This window comes from Drosophila kikkawai, chromosome 2L (assembly GCF_030179895.1).
Source record: "Drosophila kikkawai strain 14028-0561.14 chromosome 2L, DkikHiC1v2, whole genome shotgun sequence".
NCBI classification, from domain to species: domain Eukaryota; kingdom Metazoa; phylum Arthropoda; class Insecta; order Diptera; family Drosophilidae; genus Drosophila; species Drosophila kikkawai.
In genome coordinates this window covers 2,542,137-2,561,211 of record NC_091728.1, presented here as the reverse complement: position 1 = coordinate 2,561,211, position 19,075 = coordinate 2,542,137, and the positions used below count along the sequence as shown (strand labels likewise).

The 19,075-nt window shown below is 39.3% G+C and overlaps 2 protein-coding genes across 3 annotated transcripts; both read right to left on the bottom strand.

The window, feature by feature from the left end:
- Positions 1-1,470: 1,470 nt before the first annotated feature.
- Positions 1,471-17,805, bottom strand: LOC108079556 (RNA-binding protein 25). 2 transcript variants are annotated; one of them, XM_017173895.3, is made up of 8 exons: positions 17,588-17,805; positions 17,442-17,530; positions 5,729-5,879; positions 3,822-3,956; positions 3,557-3,747; positions 2,358-2,504; positions 1,866-2,259; positions 1,471-1,808 (listed from the first exon to the last, which is right to left on the bottom strand). In XM_017173895.3, exons 1-8 carry the CDS (start codon positions 17,645-17,647, stop codon positions 1,656-1,658), a joined length of 1,320 nt encoding a protein of 439 aa, XP_017029384.1. In that variant the 5' UTR covers positions 17,648-17,805; the 3' UTR covers positions 1,471-1,655. The 2 variants fall into 2 exon arrangements, with proteins under 2 accessions (XP_017029384.1, XP_041631995.1); XM_041776061.2 differs by lacking the exons at positions 3,557-3,747; positions 3,822-3,956; positions 5,729-5,879; positions 17,442-17,530; positions 17,588-17,805 and adding an exon at positions 2,712-2,733.
- Positions 14,944-17,422, bottom strand: LOC138927866 (uncharacterized). Its single transcript, XM_070289039.1, has 2 exons — positions 16,982-17,422; positions 14,944-16,169 (listed from the first exon to the last, which is right to left on the bottom strand). The coding sequence occupies exon 2, from the start codon at positions 15,583-15,585 to the stop codon at positions 14,944-14,946; it is 642 nt and encodes a 213-aa protein (XP_070145140.1). The 5' UTR covers positions 15,586-16,169; positions 16,982-17,422.
- Positions 17,806-19,075: the final 1,270 nt, after the last annotated feature.

Below are 19,075 nucleotides of genomic sequence, written 5' to 3'. Positions count from 1 at the left end.
TTTTAAAATACATTTTAGTGCATTTATAACAAGATCAATTACCCTGGCAACTACTAATTTTCAAGTTCAAATCAATTCCACTTAGAGATTTATTTTAAATAGAATCTTTCCCCTACTTGAACCTGAACCTGAACCATGTCCTTGCCCAATCGTCTGACTGGCTTCTTCATTGAATCTTCGTCCTCCTCCAGTTCCACTGGAAATCCGCGGGTTCAGGGGTCACCCAAGTTGAGGATGTCAACAGCCCGTGACAGCCCCCCGAGGCCTTTGCAAAAATAAAGACACTCTGCTGTGAAATAGCTGTGAGTAATGGAGGACAATCCATACGATTTGCATTCGCATCGATGTTTTCGTTATTGTTTCGAGGGTGTGTGTGTTGTTTTGGCCTAAAAGGCGGCACAGAAAAAATATGCATATATAGGGTTTTCCTGCCACATTGCCGGTGGCAACCACAGAAGATGACACTTACCCCCAGAAAAAAACCAATAATAGCCGTTCTGAAAAGTTTAAGTGCTCAAAAAGGCAAAGGGAAAGAGGAAAAGAGGAAAGGAGGAGTTTGTGGTGAGGAAGCCCCACAGCAAGTCATATTTTTGGCCAAGACCAAGGCTATTTTTAGCCCTTAGTCTTTCGTTTTCCACTCTTTTGGGGCTCCGGTTAAGCGGTTTGCGACTTAAGTTGCATCAGCAGACCAAAGTCCATGCGGAGTGGGTGTAGGGTGTGTCATCGAATCCATTCAGTCCAACCATCCATCCATCCGTTTATCCGACCAAGTGCGTCACGCCCTTCTGGTAGCGTTTGTGCAATCTCCTCACATGTGTGCCATGGCATGGCCTGGCGCGTCGCTCAAAGCCAAAAACAAATTGATAAACAAATTAGCGCGACTAATTACGCTGAGATTTGTTTGGGGCGTTCCGGGAAATGGATTTTGTTTGAAAATGTTTTTTTTTTTAATTATTTGTTTAATTTTGTAAAATTCTTCATTACAGAAATAATTATTTATAAAATATTTTAATTTTGAGCAAAAAAAATACACTTAAATATAAATAAATTAATAAAGCTTTTTTTGTAACAATTTTCAATTAAAATTTTACGAAAATTTATTATGAACTGAATAAGTAATACAATAATTTGCCAGAAAAATAATCCCAGCGAAATCAAATTCCGGAACACCCCAATTTCGCCCGCCCGCATATGTACGTACGTACTTTTTCCGGCTTTCGTATCACTAAGCAAATATTTGTAGCATACTTGTCGGCGGCTGACAAGGCATTGAAATGTGCAATTTGAGTCACGCGTTTGATTTTTATGGATTTCTTTTTTTTAGACGCTTTATTATAATTAATGCCACCCTGCAATGCGGGCACTATCGCCACTTGGCCAGCCTTAATTAAACCCCAATGGACAGATATCAACTGGAATTGCTGTGATTGAGTGACAGGTTCCAATTCCTTGGCAACAGCAAACAACAAATGTGGCTAGTCCTGACTGTTTTTTGTTATTTTCTTTTGCACAATTTGGTGAAATATTTCGGTTTCCGAACGGGGGAAGGGAAACGTAAAATATTTGGCCAAACTTTGTAAAACTCGAAGAAGCGAAAAGCAGGGGGAACAACGATTCCTCCTGCTGCCCTCCAACTGGATGATGTTTCCCAAGACCTAAGCTGGTGGTGGCGGCGGCGGTGGCTCAGGATCGTCACTGCCCTCGCCCTCCTCCTCGGGCACATCCTCCTCCTCGCCCTCCTCCACTGCCTCCTCGAAGATCTCGCCCGTGATGATCTCCTCGGCCAGCTGGTACAGCTCACGAATGTCCTGGAACAGGTGATTTTTTAAATATTAATAGAAAAATAATAAAGTGGACTCTCTTACCTTGGCATTCTTGAGCGCCAGAATCTTTTCATCCTCGAATCGAAGCTGATCGTACTGTTGCTTGGAGATGAGCAGTCCTCGACTGAACTCATCCTCCATCTCGGTCTCCAGCTCCTCGGCATACTGCTGCTTGGCCACAGTCAAACTGATGGCATCCTCGCTGACCACCGTCTCCTCGGAGACATCGGTTACATCGTCCAGGTACTTGGGATGCATGGCGCCGCCCTGGAACTCATCGTCCTCCATCGAAGGCTCTCGAAACACCTCCTGGCTGGCACGGTGGGCATCCTCGATTAATTCCGTAAGCTGTTGTGTGGTGACCGCAGTTTTTACATCCTTCAGCTTGTCCTCCAGCTGGTTGCGTATACGTAGCTCTGTTTCACGGAATTTTTGTCTACAAAAAAAGGTATAAAATATAAAATTAAATGAAAATAAATTAAGTAGAAATAATATATATTTAAAATATATATTAATTAGTTTATTGAGCCTCACCTGGCCCTCACTATATTCTGTATATCCAGCGGATCCGAGGAGAAGGGCTGGGAAACGCGCAGCGAACGCTCCTTCATCTTGGCCCGCTCCTGCTCCAGGAATTCCTTCAGGCTCTTTTCGCACTCGCGCCAGTCTTCGTTTTCAATGCTGGAAAAGGTCAGGGGGAAAAGCGGGTTTAAAGGAGTTTTCCTTTCATTAGTCTCCATGCTCCGCAGCCAACTCGCTAAACATTCAACTCATGCATATTAATGGGCCTGGCTCCCAAACGTTTAATGATGAGCCCAGGCAAGGAACAGGGAGAAATTTTTCTTTTATATTTTTGTGATACTCTTTTAGGGTTTGGGAATTATTTACCAGGAAATCTTTAAGCTGGAAATAACATTACAACACCTCGAAATTTATTATAGCAAAACAAAAATATCTAAATTAATTTATAATACATTTATTTGATGGCTTTATCAAAGGTGTTTAGGGAATATATAATGAAAGTATATTTGGTTTATTTTTGCAATATTTATCATCCATTATAAATATTATCTATTAGGTTCCCTAAACAACCCATCTATTTTTAGCTTGCCAAAGCTATTTAGATACAAAGGATGGCTTAATATAGTTTAATCAGAAAAGCTTTATCTAAATGTTGATAGTTATAAATAAATAATAGATGCTTATTAATATTTAGTGCTCTAATAAAATAATTATACAAAAATTCCTTGAAAACTATTTGCTATGAAATTTAACCCTAAAAAAGAGGGCACAAGTTGGCTTCAGTTTTCTTTGAGAAACCTATGAGAAACCTTAAATTTCAATAGCTAATCTTATTTCCTGGAATCTATAGAGCATTCAAACTTGTGGGAGGAGTTTTCCCTCATATTTTCTTCCCCCCCTCCAAAGGTCGTTTACAATGCATGCAACTTAGCCAGGCTTTTCTGTTCCTGGCCCCCCCAACTCACTTGGGGATAAAGAGCTTCCAAGAATCTGGCTCTGAGCGTCAACGGAAAATATAATGTATTGTTATTTTTGCTGTTACGCGAGCTCTGTTCATTTTTAATTTCTTTACTGGCCTTAATCGGAGGAGCAGCTTAAACAGGGTTTTTTTACTTTTTTTATACTTTTGATATATAAGAAATATATGTATAATATTGGACTTTTCCATACAATAGTTTAACTTTAGCTTTCTTTTAAATTATAAGACTCACCGTAAGAGATCCATTCCCCTTTCCGCATCCTCGGTCCTGTACTGCTCCACAAGTAGCTTCTGCTGGCGCTGGCGTTCCCGTTTCTGGGCCAAAAGTTCCGCCTCCTTGGCGGCATGCTGGAGTCGCTCCCGTTCCCATTTAACGCCCTGCTGTTTCAAACGCTCCGCATTCTTCTCACGAGCAGTTTTTAGCTGTGGAAGAGAAGAGGTGTAAATGGTCAAGAAAAGGGTACTTCCTCCTCCTATTCCTTCTTTTCCCAACTCACTTTGGCTCGCTCCTTTTGGATCTCCATATTGGCATCCTTGTTGACCATAAATATGGGATCGTCTGCCAGTTCATCGGGTATCACATCTGATTTGCCTTCGATAATAAGCATACGCTCGCGTTCAACTTCTTTTAGCTGGAAATACGAATAAGGTTTTAAATATAAAAATAAATATACAAAAAATATATTTTAAAATTATCTTCTATATATAATAATTTCATAAATAAAATAAGCTTAATTTCCTAATCAAAAACCTAATCAAATCTTCTACTTAGGCTCCTTTTTATTTCCCAAAAGCCTGTGTCCTTTGTCAATGATAAATGAAATAAAATCATCAAGACTCTTATTAGTTTTTCTTTCTATTAATATATTTTAACGACTTGACAAGCTGTTACCTTTTTTAATAATACTAAGGCGAAGGCCTACAGAAATACTGCAAATAGTGGCTGATATATGTGAGTCCTTAAAGAAACTCCTACGAGTGTGTGCTTCTTCCATTTGCCAATTTCCCAAGCCCATCAGCACTTTTGACACCTTTTTCATCTGTTTCGAGCGCCGCATTGCGCAGACCTCGACGACGAATGGAAATACAATAATCGGAAGCGCCTACTTATTTTCCATTATTTACTATTATTTTTATTCGAAAAGTTGAGGCAACTGCAATTGCAGCTAGAGGCATATCGGACAGACAGATCTCTAAGTATCCGTATCCGCAGTGGAGCACTTTGTACTTCACAGTTGGGAGTTCCGGAGTTCGGAGTTCATGTCTCGCATGTCTCGCAGACATAAAGGGCAACCAGCGCCCTGTTCTCCCTCTGTTTCTGGTCTAATTTTTATTACTTTGACGGCTTGGATTTGCCATTTTCATGTCGGGGCCTCATTGAATTCAATTGTTTGTGCCCCCGAAGCAGGGAGATAGGCAGAAGAATAAGTAGGCGGTGTCGGCGTCATTGAAAAACTTTGAGACACTTTCGCTGCCAAGAGGAAAAAAAAGGGGAAAATCTTGAGAAGGGTATGTTGTATGGCCAACAGAAACAAAATAAAATCGTAATAAATAAGGAGAAATTTTAAGGGATATTGGGGATTAAGGGCTAACAGAATTGGGTTATTTTAGGGAGGGTATAATATGTATTATTAATATAATATTAATAATATTTTTGGGAAAATATTTGTATAAATGTTTTTCTAAGACTTCATTTAAAAATAATTTTAGTAAGAATTTTCACTGATTTTCCGCTGACTGCAGAATACGATAAATATTGCAATGTTAATTTTAGACAAAAAGAAAAAATATAAACAAATTATTTAAATATATTTAAATCCTGAATTTTACAAACTAACTATATATATATGCTAAATATTCAGTAAATAAAACCCTAGGGATTTCCTTCAGAAAAGCAATATATATCAGATCAAAAAAATATTCTAAAATATTATGTTACTATATTTTTATCCCAAATCTTTTTAATTAACAATACCCCAAGTATGTATTTCTTTCAAACATTAAGTATATATCTTTTGAAAATATTGAATATTAAAGCGTTCAAAAGTTTAGTTTTGCATAAAACCCTCTATAAAATGTCATATAATATTATATTACTAAACTTTTCATGATTCTAGAATCCCCAATAAAAACAACACCTTAAGTATTTCCCCCAGAAACCAAATACACAACCCTTTCGAGAGGTTCCTCCCCCTCTTCCTTTTTGTTATTCTACGTGACTCTCACCCTAGCGACAAAATTTGTTTAGGACTCCGGCTTCTCATATTTTTTTTCTTTTCCCCCGCTTAACTTTATGAAAATTGAATTACCAGGCAAGAGGACAAATTGGTAGCATTTGTGGCTTTCTGGGGTCCCTAATTTGGTTGTCCAACCGCCGTCGAGATTGGTGGATAATATAACTCACCTCCCTGGCCCGGATGCGGGACAGCAGCTGCTTGCGGTAATCCTCGTCGATCCTTTCGCGCAGCTCCTTCATGTAGGCGCGGTCCGTCAGCTTGACCACATTGGTGCCCATCAGACGCTCCAAGCGGGCGCTAATGCGCGGCAAATTGAAACTGAAAATGTAGGAGAAAATTCAAATGAAATGTAGAGAAAATTCAAAGAATATTTAGAGAAAACCCAAAGAAAATGTAGAGAAAATTGATAGCCTCATTCAGGAGAAAAACAATAACAAATGAAAGACAAGACCATGTTAATGACCCGAAAATGTGAGTCAATAATTTTCACGCTTAATTACGGACGGGCACACGGGACACGGGAGACCTCCACTGGCACTCACCCACAGGTGCTGGGAGGTTAGTACACCACACCCGCCAGGTGGTGGTGGGCTAATCCCACATCGGCGTCCAATCCAATCCGCTGAAGGCGTTTTAGCGCTTGTAACTGCGGGCAACGAATGAGGTCGGGCCGCACTCTGGCCGGTTACTATAGCGCTTTTCCTTTGCTTTTTCTTTGCTTTTCCGAGCGCTGCGTTTTGCCGCCGTATTCGTATATTTTTTTGTTCTCTTTTGGTTGCCAAAAGTTGCCCAAAAAAAACACCCGAAACCGACAACACAAGGACAAGAAGGAGTCGTTTCTGGCTGTGACTACTCTATACACACATACCTCCTTTTGGCACTATGGGCAAGAATTAAGACTTGTGGATTTTTAGAAAAATATTTAATACAATTTATTAATTTAAGGGGTTTATGTTTTAAAGGATTGAACATATCTGGGTTTTTAAAATTTAATTTTAAAGAATTTACTACGTTTTATGATTGAGCTAAAAGCCAGAAATAAGTTATATTTGTATTTAACTGAATTAAGTGACTTAAAAATGTTGAATAAAAACTTTTGAATACAAATTATCACTTTTTTTTGTGTTTGAGGGACTTGATCGAATTTTAAGTCACTGTATTTGTTTTTAAATATTTTTAATGATTTTTTATACCATTATTTTTTAATTTTTAACGGTTTAAATATCTTATAAGCCCAACCACTGTCCCCCTAAACGTTGCAGATATGTGTATATGTTTCTCGTGATATGCACACCAGCCGCCATACACATTTTAGCCCTCACCTTGCCCCATTCCCCTAGAAAATGTAGCGTAATTTTAGACATGCAGGGTAAAAGGGGTGGCGGTCTTAGAGGGGTAAGACTGCCTGCCTGCCTGCCTGCAGACTTGCCGACTTTCGCTAGGCTTTTTAGCAGCAGCAGCGACTCACATGGCCCGACTCTCTGCCTTTTTTTTTTGCGGTTCTTATATGGTAAATAGGTATTTTATTTCTACATGCCATAAAGCAACTTAATGCAGTCAGGTCATGAGAGCCGCGAGCTCTGTGCGGCTGCCTTAGGACTCGGCAGGGATTAGACCTAGTCCTAGTTAATGGTTGTCGTTTAGTTGACAATTAGAGGGACAGCTTATATAGTTTATAGTTGTGATCCAGATTGTTTGCCTGACTGTGGTTACTTTTTTTTTTTTTTGGGTTAGAGCCAAGAACACTCAATCAAAAATCCATTACCATCTCACGTAACTCGGTTTATACTATAGATATATATATTTTTTTAACAGAGATGTACAAGTTGTTAGGAATACTTTGTTGTCTGGCTTTGATGTCTCGACGACTACAAGCAACGAGGACGATCGTACACACAGAAAAAAAGCACAGCAATTTGGGGGAAATTAGTTTAAAAATTAGCTAAAGCAAAGAGAATTGAATTGACTTTGAAAGGATAATAATTTAGTAATAATATTTAAAATTTAAATAAAGCCAAAATTCTTATAGTCGCCCTAGAATTTCTCCTTCAAATCAACCCCTCTTTTTCTCTGTGTGTAACTCACAGCAATAGTTCAAAGTCGTCAAAGTTCAATTCAATCAATTTCCAATCCCCGGCAAGGTGAGCGGCAAGCAGAGATACATAGCATTGACATTGATAATGAAATTTTCAGGACATCAATGGGTGTTGTCGTCGTATCAATAACCTCGGGAACTCGCATGCATAAATTACGACCCAAAAGGGGGGAAGGGGGTTAAGCAATCTGTCATGTCGTTGTTGGCCTAGAAAGAACCCCCTATATTTTACTCTCTCTCTTTGGAGGAGAAAGAGGGGATTTATATGGCAGTTCCTTGGTTTTATTGCAACTTCCGCGAAACTGGCAACTCCCTTGAAATCGCATCCGTTGCAGCTCAGGTGGGTCCTTGATTTACGGCTCTCCCACCTGTGGTATTTCCTCTTTGGCCTCCGCTCGACATTAACCCATTTGCTGGGGAGTGCGTGGGCTTAACCCATTTCCAATGGCCATTTAGACAGCTCAATAACCCATTACAAATGGACTATATTTTTTGTGAGTTTTTTTGCTTATTTATACATATGTTATGTCTATGAGAATGGAGTTATAAATGTTTGGTTTTTATGGAATTATTTGATATAGTAAATGACATGCCTTTGTTTGGGTTAAGTAGTACATCTGTTAGGTTAATCACAGATAAAGTTTAATAATACAAAACCCTCCTTGAAATACACATACTATTGTTGAGGTGAGGAAGTTCTTTCTTCTTGAACTTTTCAACAAGAGAATGTAGCACCAAAAAAGGGATCAGGTTAAAGTCTTCAACTTCCCAGCAGACAAAAACGTTCGTTTATGATATTGAAAACGATAGTTTTGCGGGTTCCCAAAGGACAAAACGTCCGATTCAGGCTCATAATAAAGTTAATCACCTGTCATGGGTTTTGTGGCAGAAAACGCTGTAATTTTCGGAATTTTAATAAGATTTCGATTGCGGACCTTTTTTCGACATCAATATCGGGTATAATACTGAGAATTTGCGATACTCTTCCGCTATTCATCCGTTTGCTCATCCGTTTTTGAGCACCTAAAGAAACTAAAACGTTAGATCCGATTCTTTGTTCGTATTTTATATTTTTAGCGTACATTTTTCGGATCCATCCGCTCTATATCCGCTCTTTGTCTGCTGAGTTCTGTGAGGGTTTCCCTAGGATAAGGCAAAACTTAAACCTTATCAATTTTCCTTTTTTTTTTATTTTTTGTTCTCCCTCGTAATGTGTCGGACAGTGAGAGTCCCATTGATTACATTTATGACTTAATTAGCGGCTCTGGCGCATGAACCATATAAGCTTACAGCCTTGCCTGCTACGCCTTGTCATCGCTAATTGAAGGCGAACTATGAGGCAGGAGATTCGAGGACGACGACAACGACGACGACGACGATGGGGCTCCTGCAAGTGTGCATCGCTAATTAATGCCTGGAACGTGCATAAATTTCCAGAAGAGCTGACATTTATGCCCTTTGCTTTTGCCATTCCGGCCATTAAAATTGATAATTGCAACACGTAGCGCGACAGAGCCATCAATTTTGTGAGGCAATGAGAGTGCAATAAAGGAAAAGCTATATTGAAATGTGATTCGTAACTCTTGATGTTCTTTTTATGCAACAAACAAGACGAAAAATGATGTTATTTCTGTACAAAAAGGGGAATTTTAGCAGGGTAACATGTGTATAATTTATTAAAACATATATTATTGATTAATAAAAATATTGAAGAGTTTTTATTGACAAAAATAGGGTTCAGAAGTTTTAAAATAATATAACTAACTATCTCTTTCGCGATATTACTAAATCTATAATCAATTTATGTACTCCCAATTCACCATACCTTTCCTCCGGCTCCAAATTGCACTGGACAAAGTCAATGAGAAAGTCCTCCTCAACGGAGAGCTCCATTAAGGGCAGCGGCGGCTTCTTGGAGCGCCGCCTTTTCAACTTGCCGGCCATGACAACTGGCCAGGGACAGAGACAGAGACAGGGGACAGGTGCGAGCACAGGTGATAGACCGGGCAGGTGTTGGCCTTAGTTCCTCATTTTCGCACCGGGAACGTTGGAAGTATTCCGCGGAACTTTCACCCGAACTCGACAAAGGCGACCGGCGAATGTGGCGCCCTTTTCACGGGATTCAATGCGATTCCTTGGGTTTTCCTTGGGTTCTTTCTTTGGCCCCAGCACCCCCTTACCCCCGGCTTCTCAGTTGTTTCGCTATTGACTTACACACATGTGTGTGCGGCGTCGAGTGGCACGTGGGAAGAGTGGCACGCCCAAGCCCTGCCCCAAAAAACTTTCACTCTCGCTCACCTAATGCCCGAGTATATCGTGTTCTTATTCCGAATCGGAATCCGAGTACGAGTCCGATCCCCAGCTACCCCTCGGGGAGCCGGAGCTCGGCTCGCATGTTAAAGCGTTTAATGCTGGGCGTAATGACACGACACCAATGTCAATATTGTGACAAAGTGCACGGCGTATAGTGTGTCAAGTCAACAAGTTCCCAACAGGCAATGCGAGTCCTGCCACAGGGATTCGTGGTGGTTTACTTCACAGTCTAAGGAATGTTTTTAAAGGTATTTTGGTGTAAGAGATGTCAACGCAAAAGTCTTTGAACAACTTTACTTTAAGCCATGGAGATTAATCTAAATTTTAGAACAATAATAATTACTAAGGAAAGTCAAGTTCAGAGAGAGCTAATATCAATTTCAGATCTTTTATATGTAAAATAAATGCTTTAATTGGAATTCCTGAATGTGATTATTGTTTTCCAATTCCTAATAAATTTGACCAGCGTTTTTTATTCCGAGAAGAAGCTTTTGCCTTCTTGACCTGCAAGTATTTAATTTAAAAATCAGAACGTCATACGCCTGGGGATTCCACTGATTAGTTCTGTTGTCATGTTCGTGTTGTCTTATCAACTACAACAATAGATTTGTTTTTCAACGTTCTTTTTTTTATACATAAAAACGTTCGAGAATCCCTAAGAGCCAACAGAGCGCTTTCATCTCTACATAAATGTCTCTTATCACTCCTAACGGAAACCGGATGCCTCTTCGAAAGTCGTCGCATGAATCCCAGAATCAGTTCATCATAGGGTCTCACCTTCAGTGGTTGTTTATTCTCCAAAAATCAAAATGTTTAAAATCGGAACTTGTCTTCTTTTGGCGCTGTCTGCTTGGAGTCAGTGGGAGGGATCCTTGGCGGAGCATCTTCAGTCAGGACACGTTTGCCTGATTGATGAACCACATCCCAACCAATGTGAAAGTTTCTGCCTCAATGCACTGCGACCAATCCTTATCGAAACTAAATCGAAGCTGAACGAACTTGAAGGTCAGCAGGTCAAGATGGAGGAAAGATTGAGAAACCAACATCAGGCGGCTCAGAACAAAATAGAGGGTAAACTTCAGGCAGTACAGAGCAAAGTGGAGGAGGTCCAAGGCAAGCTGATGGACCAACCACAAACAGATCAGACTAAGGTGGATGAGGTCCAAGATAATCTCCTTGCGGTGGAGACCATGCTGAGACACCAGCATCAGGCGGATGCGAACAAAAAAAAGGGTAAACTTCATGCAATACAGAGCAAAGTGGAGGAGGTCCATGGTAAGATGGAGGACCAGCATCACGCACTTCAGACCAAGGTGGATGAGGTTCAAGCTAAGCTGGAAAGGAATCTCCTCGCGGTACAATACAGGCTGGAAGCCAATCTAGGGGAACAAAATCGCATCCAAGTTAAGCTGGAAAGGAATCTCATTGCGATACAGTCCAGGGTAGAAGGCCAGCAGACGGTGTTGACGAAAATCGAAAACCAACTGCAGACAATTATCAATAATATCAAGCCAAAGGTTCTCCCTTGCGAAATAATCAGGGCACGTAATCATTATAACAGGTTGGCTGATAAGTCCCCGGTCTGACACATAGATGACGTCGCTAGTATTGAATGCATATTATTTTTATATAGTACTAACCTTTAAATGATTCGTCTCAAAATTTGACGTCTGTCAGTCAATTAGTTTGTGAGATAGAGCGTCTTTTGTGAAGCAACTTTTGTTATTGTGAAAAAATTTGAAAAAAAGGAATTTCGTGTTTTGATAAAATACTGTTTTCTGAAGGGAAAAAATACAGTGGAAGCGAAAACTTGGCTTGATAATAAGTTTCCGGAGTCTGCCGTAGGGAAATCAACAATAATTGATTGGTATGCAAAATTCAATCGTGGTGAAATGAGCACGGAGGACGGTGAACGCAGTGGACGCCCGAAAGAGGTGGTTACCGTCGAAAACATCAAAAAAATCCACAAAATGATTTTGAATGACCGTAAAATAAAGTTGATCGAGATAGCATAGGCCTTAAAGTATCAAAGGAACGTGTTGGTCATATCATTCATCAACATTTGGATATGCGGAAGCTCTGTGCAAAATGGGTGCCGCGCGAGCTCACATTTGACCAAAAACAACCGTGCCACAAGTCATTGAGAACGATGGCAAAAATTCATGAATTGGGCTTCGAATTGCTTCCACACCCACCGTATTCTCCAGATCTGGCCCCCAGCGACTTTTTCTTTTTCTCAGACCTCAAAAGGATGCCCGCAGGGAAAAAATTTGGCTGCAATGAAGAGGTGATCGCCGAAACTGAGGCCTATTTTGAGGCAAAACCGAAGGAGTACTACCAAAATGGTATCAAAAAATTGGAAGGTCTTTATAATCGTTGTATCGCTCTTGAAGGGAACTATGTTAAATAATAATAACGAATTTTGACAAAAAAATGTGTTTTTCTTTGTTAGACCGGGGACTTATCAGCCAACCTGTTAAGTGAAAAAATAAAAATCAACGATTAATGATTATCTATTGATTTTAATATATTTCGCTTGCCATTAATAATTATAATTTTATTTTACTTCATCGCTCAAAGAATAATAATTATTATTTTGAGCGAAAATATTTCGATCAAAAAATAATGATCATTTTTTGAGCGATATTTTTTCGCTCAGAATTTCGCTCAATGTGTAATAACTTCTTTCTCAGAGGGGTCTTCGAAAAATTTTTTACATGCTTCTATGAATCGAATCGTACGTTTTTGATCCATAGAAGCATGTACAAATTTTTTCAAAGACCCCGCTGAGAAAATAGATATTACACTTTGAGCGAAATTCTGAGCGAAAAAATATCGCTCAAAAAATGATCATTATTTTTTGATCGAACTTTTTTCGCTCAAAATAATAATTATTATTCTTTGAGCGAGTAAATAAAACTCAAAAATTAATAATTAAAATTGGTTTATTATATAAAAAATCTAGATTTCAGCAATCATTGGTTTTCTCGAAAGAGCATCCAAATTGTAGCCGTTTGGTATAATTCGTTTCTTTGTGCGACTTTTCTAAGTGAATGATTTTTTTGTTTAAAGAAAACATTGATAATCATTATTTACGGTCCCTGGAAATAATAGATCTGTAATTCTTAAAATGGTTATATTTGCCAATCAGACAATGAAAGTATTTAATAAATTTCAATTTTGAAACAAAATTACATCAATAATTACTTGTCAGCGATAATTATTTGATAGACCCAATCTATCAAATAAAGTATTACACAGGTCGAAAACTTTTAAAAACCATACACCGGAATATACTTTTCCTATAGTCGCCTTATCTTATCATTGCAATTTAACCAGAATTTATTTTAAGGAATAACTTGTAGGTATTCTGAAATTTAAAAAAATAGGCTCGAGAATCCAGGAGGGATTCTTAGCGTGGCGACACCTCCATTTGTCCAGAAACCCGCTTCTGGCTCTTTCCCTTTTTCGGCCCTTTGTTTATGGCCAACAACTGTCGGTGTTTATTTCATCGTTAGATCTCGTTTTTGCTCTTTGCTTCAGCACGAAACCCACGAACTGAATGAAAGTTTTTCACCCGAGGAAAGGGCAAACTATTGGGCTAGAGAAGGGTTCTAGGGGGGAGAATGGGAATGGAGTTGCAGGGGGGCAGTCTCACATTACCGTGAAACCAGATAACAATTCCTGCTTTATGGCCGCCTTTCATGCCAACGAGACATACAATAATTTCCCATAATCGACTCGGAGCGCGGAAATTGAGCAAACACTTTGTATCGGCTGTCGGAGTTGGTTTACTTTTGGGGGGGCTTAGGGGGTTTCGATGATTTTGGTGGCTTCGATGGCTTCATGCTTCGATTCCTTGGTGGCCAAAATTTTGACTTTGACATTTCACAAATATTGACACTTTTACTATATATTTTCAAATAAAGTTGGCATTATTTGTGAGTCAATTCTAAAATTGTTTTTCAATTATAAAAATGATTTTTAAAGTAAAAATTATAAAAATCTATAAAGAAATCTTTTTGACTGAAAACCTCTATAGAAAGATGCATATATTTTAGAGAGTATTTCAGAGAAAACACCAAAGAATTTGTAATAAAAACAAATAAATGGATTTTAATTTAAAAAGAATTTCTGGGAAATAAATTCCACTTGAAATTTATACCACGAAAATTTAACCAAAAAGCCCACACATTGCAATGGCGGCCTTTCAAACTCGTCATCGACATTCTGTCATGCAACGACTTCATTTCCGTTTCCGCCTCCACTTGGAGCACCTGCTCCACCATCCATGCTTCGCCGCCAACTTTAATTGCCATGTCTTCCGGCAACGCGAAAGCTTTGCCAACAATCGGAGTTGAGTACTGAGTTCTTGGATTTCATTTTAAACAAAAATAAAGAATTTCCGCGTCATCTTTGGTTTGAGTTTGCGGTTTTGTGCGTCATCTTAGACAGTCTCCTGGGTGTCTGCTAACACCACCGGAATGAGTGTCACAACGCCCTATATATTCCAGCTCCCACTCTTATTTCAACAAAACTTCCACCCACTTTTCATTGGTTTGTCGCCTGCAATTTGTGGGGGTTTAGCTTTTCCTTGGGTGGGTTTATGCAGTGAAATAAAGCCAAAGGTAAAATTGGAAATATTTAAAATTAATTTAAGTAATATTTTTCATTTTAAATAAAAAGCATGAAGCCTAGAAAGTGGCTAAAAAAATTAAATAAAATAAATAAGGAAAAAGGAAAAAATTATGTTTACCAACAGGGTTTTGTCTTAGCTAACTTTTTTTGGCTACTCACACGGGTTGCTGTACCCGCTAAGCTTACTTGAAAACTTTTTTGCGTGACTACACTGCAAAAAATTACAATTTTGCAGGGTTTGCAATTTTTATAAAAATAAAATAATATTTAAGAAAAATAATTTAATGTTTATGGTTATTTTTTCCCAACTGATATAACCATTTGATATAATAACTCTTACTTGCACTTGACCAGATCCTGCAGATCCTCCGGCGACAGGGCATACTCGGGATCCAACTGGGGACCAATCCGCTTCCTGCTCCTGCTGCGTTGCCTCCTCCGTCCCAGTCCTGAGGAGCCACTCCGGGCCAAGGCCACATTATCGCTGCTCTGAAAGCTGCTCTGAATGCCAGCATCCTGGGTTATCAATGGAGCCGTCGATGAACGTTCCTCGGTATACTTGGCGACTCCGGCCACAGATGTTCCTCCTGCGCCAGCGGCACCGCCCGTCAGCTCCTCGGCCTTGGCCTTCTCCGCAAAGCTATCCCTTCGCCAGGATGGTGTCAGGGTCCTGATCACATTGTGCGTATCCGCATAGCCCTCGTAGTTGTACTTCTTGCGTAGACTAAGCCCGGAGAGGTACTCCAGCGTCTGCCAGACGTTCATCTTGTTTGAACTGTACGAGGGCTCCTCGTCGACTGCCCAGCAACCGGCATTGCGTGCTATCCGCTGGGCCAGGAGCATCGTCACCGTGGCACACCGCTTGCCCGGCGGCGGTGGGGCCCATTCCCGGGATTCGGAGAGAGCAACAGCTCGTCCCACGCCTGCCACCACGCCGATTCCGGCGGAGGGATCAGCCTTCACGGCTGTGAGTGACATATGCGGAGCGCGCGCGAGCCGTTTGTTTAGGGCTCCAAAAAAAAGCAAAAAATTGAAATGTAATTAAGTTTCCGACTTGGATTCCGTTGTGAAGAAACTTCGTCCTCATCCTGGGACGTACGGATAGCATGTGGCTGAATTCTGGGTGGGATCTCGGCGGCCTGTCCGTGTCCGTGTCCGTTGCGTGGCAGCCACGCGCTCGTACTCGCTGTTTATTGTATCCATTTTGCGCCATTAAAAATAATATCATTCTGATTGAGTGACGCGCCGCTTAAGTACTTTCCTTCTTCGTTGTCCTCGCACTGACACCGTTTTCCGCCTTTCCGCGATTTCCCTTTTCATTTTTTCTTTTTTCTTTATTTTTTTATTGAACACGCAAAGTGTTGGCATTGCATTGGGTAGTAGTAAGTGTGTACCATATACTATATATATTTTATAGTATCGCCCTTTCATTACCCGCCGCTTGGTTTTGTTTTCGGTTCATTTGCCTGGCACCTCGCATCATTGTGTGAATACGCAGGCCTCGGGTAAAAGGCAGGGTTCTTTGGGGTAGCTTAGGGGATTCCCATTCCCCTCTAGAGGTTCTGGGAGGTTGTTGGTTTCAGGTAATTGAAAATGTACATAGTAGGAGAGGGATAATATCGAGAGGAAATATACATAGGGCTGAATATGATATTAATATATTTTTGATTGTAGAATTTGTATATTATTTATGGTATATATTTTTGTAGGCTCGACATACCAATATTTTCTACCCTCTCCTAATAAGTTTAGCCTTAAGTATCTTTATATAAAATCAGTTAACTTAAAAATCCTGCAGGGATAAATAAAAATAAATTTAAATTAAGGTAACCAAACGGCCAGCAGAAAAATATCTTCTTCTCAATGTAAAAGTTTTCTAACCACTTGAGAAATCACTACAAAACTAGTCCGAAATTAGGTGAAAACATTCATTTCCTTGGCTTTTCTTTTCCCTCTTAAAGTCCCCCAAGGATCCTAACCTTGGCCACCGCCTACAAACTTGACTTCAGTCAGCCGTGCGACCCAGTGAGAAAACCCAAGCCAATTTCCCGTTTCCATCACTCCTTTTCCCCAATTACTTGGCAAAGTTTCGCCGACAGCTGACTGGCTGCACTGGCGGGGAATCCCCTCCATTTTCGCGGGTGTTCATTTGCATTCGAGAAGTTGAGCCATCTATCAAAGGCTTCGTTAGCATCGCGTGACTGAACGCGGCCCGGAAATTAGCACCGAACTCTGAAACCATCGTGGATATCTGGACAGGATTCAAGAGGCTCTAAATATATAATATTTCTATATATATTTTGATTATTTTTCTAACCAAAGATGTGTGTGATGCAATTAAGTGCGAATATTTCCTTTGCGAGAATTTAATTACCATGAAAATATTTGTGGGCGCGGCGGCAGGGCAATACATTATGAGTTGACTTGACAATTTGATGGATGCAATAAAATATTATGGCTGCGACCGCGACTGTGGCAAAGAATCTTAATTGAATCGGCAGAGGCAGGCAGCAACAGTGCCAACCGGTGTCGGAGAGCCATCAGATTGCACAGAAAGAATCAATATTGGTAAGAAATATAACGCTAATAAAAAGGTTTCGAGCAGAGAGGGGAACAAAATTAACTTTAAAAACAATTTTCCTTGAAATATTCAAGACTTCCTCCTAAAAATATTAGTAAACAAATTAATTACTTTGTTTTTTTTCTCCCTGTGTACCCATAAACCGCACGAATAACACTTGATGGCAATGGGAGCTGGCACACGTGTGCGAGCAGCCCCCTTCCACCCAACCTATAAAGGTGGCTTTGCAATCCATACAATGGTATCTACTCACGCAACGACCACATCGGGATCCTCCCACCACTTCTTGTTGGAGGGCTGCAGCAGAAGGCTCACCTGGCGCCAATGGTTCTTGTGCACCACCTATATATATTTATATTATATTTATATATATTATATTAATTGTATTTCGCCAATCACCTTATACTTCTTGGGATCATAGGCATTTTGATCCTTCTCCGAAAATATCAGACGGGCCATAATCCAGGCAAAATCGCGATTTAATGGTGTCCAAACCCTGATCTCAAGGCTAGACCGTATAAAATATATATTAAGCCAAGTGCTTTGTAGGATAATGGAAGATCTTTGTTGTGTAGACTAGACTGAAGATTTTGCTTTGACAATTGTCACAGGGGTGACTGTTGAAAAAAGTATATGATTTGGGGTTTTGTGATTCACAGTTTTGTTTTAAATATTTTTACAATTTTCTTGTCAGTGATTTTTAGATATATACATTTTTATACCCTTGCAGGGTATTATAATTTCAGTCAGAAGTTTGCAACGCAGTGAAGGAGACGTTTCCGACCCCATAAACCATATATATTCTTGATCAGCGTTAACATACGAATCTTTCTAGACATGTCCGGAAGAAATCGATTTTTTGGCCATTTTTGCGAAATGTGATAAGGGGTTACATCATTAAAATTAGCAAAAATGGCCAAGAATTTTGATTTCTTAAAATTTTAAATTTGGTATGCAGTTTTTATAAATTAATAAAAACTAACACAAAACTGCTTTCCGAATCGAAATTAATGCATTTTTGGCTTAGTTATGATATATTTTAATTGTTACCTGCAAGGGTATACAAACTTTGGCTGGCCAAGTTAGCTTTCTTTCTTGTTTAAATTGTTATTTAAATGCTAAAATATAAGTTGGTTAAGTGCTCGGCTAGAAAACGAAAGTGGCTTTATTTAGTGGATTATGATATTTTTAATTAAAACAATGTTTATCTTAAAGCCAGTTAGCTATAGGTACACTGCTTAGGGTTTAATTATTTTAAACCTACTAAACAAATACTCTAAGTATTACATTTTTAATTTAAAATCTAGCAACCCATAAATATTATTCTTTATTGTTAAAAACTTTTAAGAATGAAGAACGATAAAGATTACACAAAAATTTTATGATTTAAAACCTTTTCTGATAATTTCCTTGATAGAGATTATAAATTATAATGACTAAAAATATTATTATAAACAAATTATTTATTTTAAAAATTTCCTGATATTGATTTTCATGCAAAATATGACTTATAAGAACCTAAAAATATATATTTTAAACAACTAATGTAATTATAAATTTCCTTAATAATAATTTTCATATTTTATATGAATTATTTATTTGATAATATGAATTTTCTAGTTCTTTTAACCTCCATCTAGATCATATCTTTGGCCACAAATCGCCGTTGGCTGCTCTATCGCTATATGCAAATGCAAAAATGTTATCTAGAACCCAGCCACGGTCGACTGGCGACCTAAAATGGATCAATCTTGCCAAGAACTGGCGGCACTCGCATTAATTTCAGGGCAAAGACTCACCGAAGTGTATTTAATTACGTTTCCGCAGATGATGAAATTTTAATGGACAGCCCGTGGTGCTGGCTATGTGGTACTCTGGTTCTCTTGT

Coding starts and splice junctions, on each gene's coding strand:
- LOC138927866 (XM_070289039.1), bottom strand. CDS start 15,585: ATGTCACTCACAGCCGTGAAGGCTGATCCCTCCGCCGGAATCGGCGTG.
- LOC108079556 (XM_017173895.3), bottom strand. CDS start 17,647: ATGGCCCGTCTGATATTTTCGGAGAAGGATCAAAATGCCTATGATCCC. Junction 17,531..17,587: donor ATGATCCCAAGAAGTATAAG/GTGATTGGCGAA, acceptor AAATATATATAG/GTGGTGCACAAGAACCATTG. Junction 2,505..3,556: donor AGGGGAATGGATCTCTTACG/GTGAGTCTTATA, acceptor GACCTTTTCCAG/CATTGAAAACGAAGACTGGC.